The following is a 6,000-nucleotide window of genomic DNA, read 5'->3' as shown; positions in this document are numbered from 1 at the left end:
TTTTTTTTTTTTTTTTTTTTTGCCGAGATGAGCCACGGCTTTGACCCCTCGCGGGCGTAGGTCATCCTGCCCGTCGCATGTCGTCATTCTGTTTCGTCTCTGCAATCCGCACTCGTTTCACGCAGCGATCGGAATCGGGTTCGCGGGTCCGGGCGGCGGCTTGGGCAAGTCGTCCTACAAAATCGCAAGCACATTAGCAAAGCTTTTTTCTTACGCAGAACCGGGCCAGAGAGAAAATGCGCAGTACAGATATCCGCGAACGCAGCGAGGACCAGAAAAAAAAAAGAAAACGTACAAGGTCGAAGATGACGCGGATCATCAGGCTGCAGCTTGGACACACGGCGACGTCTTGCTCGTCGCGTAGGTCGTCGAGCGCAATCTGGAAGCGGTCACCGCACGGGCATGGGTAAAAGTACGTCTGCAGGGCGGCGTCAAACGTCATGTCCTCGATCTCGATTTCGTCGTAGATGGACAGGCTGTCGTCCTCGTCGGCCATGTCGGGCATTTTATCTCTCTTCTCTCTGCTTGTCGAATAAAGAAGAATTAAAACAAAATTAGAAAAACGCCAGCAAGAGAAACAAGTTTGGAGGGGTCAAACGGCGTGGAAAATCGCCACCAAACTGCGGATAGTCTCCGGGGATGAGCCGACTCCACTGGTGCCTTGTCGCCCAATCTGAATGAACCCTCCAAAACTTTTTAAACTTCTGATCGTCCCAGTATAATAACCTCCCCAGTATAACTTGTTCTGCATTTCCATGCCGGTGCGCCTGTTTGCGCGTTCCCTTACTCGAACCGTCTCTACCATTTCTACCGTTCCATTCCCCCGTCTTTCACTTCCCTGTCTACTTGCAATGGCCACTGGTACGTTTTTTATCGTTTTATTGTCTCCATTTACATACATACGTCTACCCCGCCAGCTTCCCCTTTATCTAGGACCCCGCCATCTTCGTCACCGCTACAACCAACAGCAACCCGAGCCCGCCCGCCCCTGCGTCTAAAATGACAGCTGCTAACCCCAGCCCTCGCCTCAACAGACCGCCGTCCCGTCGTCATCTCCGGCCCCTCGGGCGTTGGCAAGGGCACCCTCTACAACCTCCTGTTCGAGCGCCACCCCGACGCCTTCTGCCTCTCCGTCTCGCACACCACCCGCGGCCCGCGGCCCGGCGAGGAGGACGGCAAGCATTACCACTTCGTGCCGATGCAGGACTTTGAGGACCTCATCGCCCGCGACGGCTTCGTCGAGCACGCCCAGTTCGGCGGCAACCGCTACGGCACCAGCAAGATGACGATTGAGGAGCAGACGAAAAAGGGCCGCATCGTGCTCCTAGATATTGAAATGGAGGTGAGCCGTTTCTCATGTAGTGGCAGGAGACAAGACAGAGGTGGGCACGGTCAGTCGGCGCAGATGGCTAACAAGTCTTCTTCCTTCCCCAGGGCGTCAAGCAAATCAAAAACTCGAGTATCGCCGCCCGCTACGTCTTCGTCGCGCCGCCCTCGCTCGAGCAGCTCGAGAAACGCCTACGAGGCCGCGGCACCGAAAACGAGGCCAGCGTCCAGAAGCGCCTCGCCCAGGCCAACAACGAGCTCGAGTACTCCAAAACACCCAACGTCCACGACCTCATCGTTGTCAACGACGACCTCGAGACGGCTTACAAGGAGCTTGAAGCTTTCATCTACAAGCCCCTGGAGCAATAGCATGCTTGTGTCATAGAAAAATGGGGCATGCAAGCGACGAAAACATAGATGAAATAGAGAAACTGAATTATACATGGGCAGGCCCAGCGCCTTGCATGGTCTGGTGGCCCCGGAATTTTCTGCGCGATATGAATACAGCTACAGACAGCATGGAATGAGCGATTTTCATGTAAATAACGCCAATTGGCGGTTTTCCTTTACGTTTGTCCGAGCTGGTTACACGAGGCATAGTTCAAACATTTATTAGGCACAGTTCATCTTTTGACGATGCATCTTGGCCAAGTGTGGCGCATCGTGGCTGGAAACTCAAAATCACATGCTGGGCTGCAACAAACTTGTGGCACAGCCGCTGGTAACCAGCGCTAAGCATTTCCCCAGTTTCTCTAACAGGCCGAGGGATCCAACCACATGCATTCTATCGTCAGCACTCCCCTCGTGATCTCCTTCTTTCTTCCTTCATTTTTTGCTCCATCATCATTTTCATGGATTAGCAGGGGCTTCTAGATTTCCCTGCCTTCAATTGCGCTTGGCGTACCCCGTTCCCCATCTGTTCATCACTCGACGACACGCGCGCCTATAAGATCGGCCGAGGTCCTCTCCCCCAGAGAGCCGCCCGCCAAATCTCCACACCGGGGTAGTTCTGGCCGTCATAGCTAACCACCTTCCCCCGTTTATTGCCATCACCCATCGATTACCGGAGGCGACAAGGAAAGCTCTGGGCCGATAACCTCTCTCTTCTCCCCCACAGCTCCCTCCCCCTCGGACGGCTTCCGCGGCGATGGCCACGCAGTCCAAGTTTGCCCTCCCGGGCGGCGCCCACATCAACGTCCGCGGGCTCGTCACGCAGCTCGTCCAGCTGTACGTGGCCAACCGGTCGCGCATCTCGCGCGCCGTCTGGATCACGCTCTTCGTCGCGCTCGTGCACCGCATCCGCAACGCCATTGCGGAGCAAAAGGCCGCCTCGGCGCGCGAGTCGGGCCAACGCGAGGCGGCAGCCTCGTCGCGCCGCGCCACCGTCGCCGGTGACGGCGCCGGTGGACCGGACGCGCCGCGGAAAAAGGTGGCGCTCGACCGGGCCTTCTTCCGCTCGCTGATGCGGCTGATCCGCATCGTGGTGCCGGGTTGGCGCAGCAAGGAGGCGCGCCTGCTCATCAGCCACAGCCTCTTCCTGGTGCTGCGCACGCTGATCAGCTTGAAGGTGGCGGAGATGGACGGCGCGATCGTCAAGGCGCTGGTGCGCGGGAATGGTCGTGAGTTTCTGTCGCGGATCGTGTGGTGGATGATTATCGCGGTCCCCGCGACGTTTACGAATTCCATGGTGAGCAGCATAACAGTGTGGTGGCGGCGGCGGCGGCGGCGACTTGGTCTTCAACTCGATACTGACTCAAACCCCAGCTTTCATATCATCAAGCGGAGCTGTCGCTCAACTATAGAACACGACTCACGCAGCACATTCATGACAAGTACCTGTCCAACCTCACCTTTTACGGCATCTCGGCGCTCGACGACCGTATAAAGAACCCCGACCAGCTCATCGCCGTGGACGTGTCCAAGTTCTCCAACAGCTTGGCCGAGCTCTACAGTAACTTGGCCAAGCCGCTTCTTGACATGGTACGCCCCTCCCTCTGGCAACCACGCAACACCTTGACAAGCCCAGTTCTAACTAATCATGATAGACCATCTACACCTACTCCCTCTCCAAGAGCGTCGGTGGCGAGGGCGTCGTCTTCATGTCGCTCCTCGTGCAGCTGTCAGCCAACGTGATGCGGGTGCTGACGCCGCCGTTTGGCAAGTACGTGGCCGACGAGGCGCGTCTCGAGGGCGAGTTCCGCTTCCAGCACTCGCGGCTCATCGACTACGCCGAGGAGGTGGCGCTGTACAACGGGCACGCGGCCGAGAAGGACACGCTGGACAAGGGCTACTTCACGCTCATCAAGCACGTCAACTACATCCTGCGGCGGCGCTTCTACCACGGCTTCATGGAGGACTTTGTCATCAAGTACTTTTGGGGCGCGCTCGGGCTCGTCCTGTGCTCCGTGCCCGTCTTCGTCCGGCTGCCCGGTGGCGTCGGCGGCGCCGGGGGCATGAGCATGGGCGACCGCACCGAGTCGTTCGTGACCAACCGCCGGATGCTGCTCTCGGCGTCGGACGCGTTCGGCCGCATCATGTTCTCGTACCGCGAGATCATGGAGCTCGCGGGGTACACGTCGCGGGTGGACTCGCTGCTCAGCGTCATGGACGACATCCAGTCGGGCCACTTTGAGAAGAACCTGGTGTCGTCGTCGGGGACGGAGAACAACGAGGCCGTGCTGCAGGGCCGGGGCACCGTCCACGAGAGCAAGGACATAACCTTTATCGACGTGTACGTTTTCCCGAGACTGTCCACCTTGCATTCATCGCGTGTATATATGCTGACCGTACCCACAGACCCATCGTCTCGCCCAACGGCGACGTGCTCGTCAAGGCGCTGTCCTTCTCCATCAAGCACGGCGACCACCTGCTGGTGGTCGGCCCCAACGGCTGCGGCAAGTCGTCGCTGTTCCGGATCCTCGGCGGTCTGTGGCCCGTGTACGGCGGCACGGTGCACAAGCCGCCCTTCAGCTCCATCTTCTACCTCCCTCAGCGGCCGTACCTGTCGCGGGGCTCGCTCCGGCAGCAAATCATCTACCCGGACTCGCTGCGGCAGATGCGCGCCCGCGGCGCCACCGACGCGGACCTGCTGTCCATCCTGCGCAGACTGGACCTGGCGCACCTCGCGGAGCTCTACCCGGAGGGCTGGGACGCCGAGGCGGAGTGGCGCGACGTGCTCTCGGGCGGCTTGCAGCAGCGCGTGGCGATGGCGCGGCTCTTCTACCACCGGCCGCGGTACGCGATCCTGGACGAGTGCACGAGCAGCGTGACGCTGGAGACGGAGAAGGTCATGTACGACCACGCCAAGGCGCTGGGCATCACGCTGATGACGGTGAGCCATAGGAGGAGCCTGTGGAAGTACCACACGCACATCTTGCAGTTTGACGGCCAGGGGAACTACGTCTTCACGAGGCTCGACGCGGATAGGCGCCTGCGGCTGGAGGACGAGAAGGAGGACCTGGATATTAAGCTGAGGCAGGTGCCGGAGCTGGAGAGGCGCATGGCGGAGCTGACGTCGTAGGGGTGTGGTGTGCTCTGGTTCTGTTGAGTGCTGCGAAGGGGAAGGATGTTCGGCATGTCTACCGGGGCTGCTCAAGATGTATATACATGGGCGGTGAGCAGTCTGGCATTGTGCGGCGAGAAGTTTCTACTGTCTTTTTTTTTTTTCACGCATTTGTATGATATCATCATGTCTGGTTTTCCGAGGGTGGCATACAAACTTGATTTGAAGTAGACTAGACATAATGAAGGCATTGTCACTCTTTCCAGTCTCGGGGTAAGTTGAAAAGAAATGTTTCACTAGCTACCTATTGGCAAACCAAGTTCCTCGTCGAGAGCTAAAACTCGTCTTCTTACTCCTCAGTACAACTCAGCCGGGGTCCGACTCGTCTCTGCTTCTCGGAATCACCGCCGCAATCTTCTAGGCCGTTTCACAACCGCTGCCCGTGCCCTCCGCCTCATCCTCAGAGGGGCTGGAGGCGATCTCCCCGCAGAGCCTCTGCAGCGTGCTCAGTTGGTGCTGCACGAACTTCTCCAGGACGTGCGGCACGGGCTCCCCCGGCTTCGGCTTCTTCCGGTGCATGATGAAGGGGATGACGCCCTCGAGGACCTCGACGCGGCCACTCTCCGTCAATGCCGGGCCGTGGTAGAGCATGTCGATCAGCATCCAGATGTCCAAGGCGCGCTGGAAGTTGATGCTGCTGGAGTAGAGTGGTTCGCGCACCGCCACGTCCAACAGCAAGCTCAAGGCCAGCGGCTGCGCGTGTTCGGGCACGATCTTGGCGTAGGCCTTCCTCTTGTAGTCGAGGACCACGCCGTGATCGGTCGGCGACGGGAGCATCGCAGGCTTGCGCGTTTCGAGGATCGCGAGCCACTTTCGGGGACTTCCTCGTTGAATAATTTGTTCATGAACTCGTCCGCCTCTCTCAAGTCATCTAAATACAGCAGGGCGACCTCCTTGGGCATCTTAAGCTCTTTGGCGGCCGGTTCCGCCGCCTTGAGTGATGCATAGTGATCCTTAATGGCGTCACAATTGTCGTTGACGACTTGTACATTCTCATCCTCGACATCTTTGGGATTCCTCTGGTTGAATGTGCTCATTTTGCCCGCTTCTCACAATCTGTGGTGCTGGGAGGTTCGTTTGTTGATGACTTTCGGGGTTCGTATATGGGTGGT

The 6,000-nt window shown here is 58.4% G+C and overlaps 4 protein-coding genes across 4 annotated transcripts; 2 read left to right on the top strand and 2 right to left on the bottom strand.

Moving 5' to 3' along the window:
- Positions 1 to 117: 117 nt before the first annotated feature.
- On the bottom strand, positions 118 to 496 carry ISF_04923 (diphthamide biosynthesis protein; the record flags this gene model as incomplete). Its single annotated transcript, XM_018848528.1, has 2 exons — positions 118 to 174; positions 296 to 496. 2 exons carry the CDS (start codon positions 494 to 496, stop codon positions 118 to 120), a joined length of 258 nt encoding a protein of 85 aa, XP_018704254.1.
- A 355-nt stretch (positions 497 to 851) lies between these two features.
- On the top strand, positions 852 to 1,695 carry ISF_04922 (guanylate kinase; the record flags this gene model as incomplete). Its single annotated transcript, XM_018848527.1, has 3 exons — positions 852 to 861; positions 1,035 to 1,342; positions 1,435 to 1,695. The coding sequence occupies 3 exons, from the start codon at positions 852 to 854 to the stop codon at positions 1,693 to 1,695; spliced, it is 579 nt and encodes a 192-aa protein (XP_018704253.1).
- Positions 1,696 to 2,473: 778 nt separating this feature from the next.
- On the top strand, positions 2,474 to 4,846 carry ISF_04921 (ABC transporter; the record flags this gene model as incomplete). Its single annotated transcript, XM_018848526.1, has 4 exons — positions 2,474 to 3,013; positions 3,091 to 3,306; positions 3,372 to 4,057; positions 4,123 to 4,846. The coding sequence occupies 4 exons, from the start codon at positions 2,474 to 2,476 to the stop codon at positions 4,844 to 4,846; spliced, it is 2,166 nt and encodes a 721-aa protein (XP_018704252.1).
- Positions 4,847 to 5,245: 399 nt separating this feature from the next.
- On the bottom strand, positions 5,246 to 5,925 carry ISF_04920 (hypothetical protein; the record flags this gene model as incomplete). The annotated part of the gene is made up of 2 exons (XM_018848525.1): positions 5,246 to 5,708; positions 5,768 to 5,925. The coding sequence occupies 2 exons, from the start codon at positions 5,923 to 5,925 to the stop codon at positions 5,246 to 5,248; spliced, it is 621 nt and encodes a 206-aa protein (XP_018704251.1).
- Positions 5,926 to 6,000: the final 75 nt, after the last annotated feature.

This window comes from Cordyceps fumosorosea (assembly GCF_001636725.1).
Source record: "Cordyceps fumosorosea ARSEF 2679 chromosome Unknown scaffold_11, whole genome shotgun sequence".
In the NCBI taxonomy this organism is placed as follows: domain Eukaryota; kingdom Fungi; phylum Ascomycota; class Sordariomycetes; order Hypocreales; family Cordycipitaceae; genus Cordyceps; species Cordyceps fumosorosea.
Note: the sequence above shows the minus strand (reverse complement) of the source record. Positions and strands in the feature narration are given on the sequence as shown.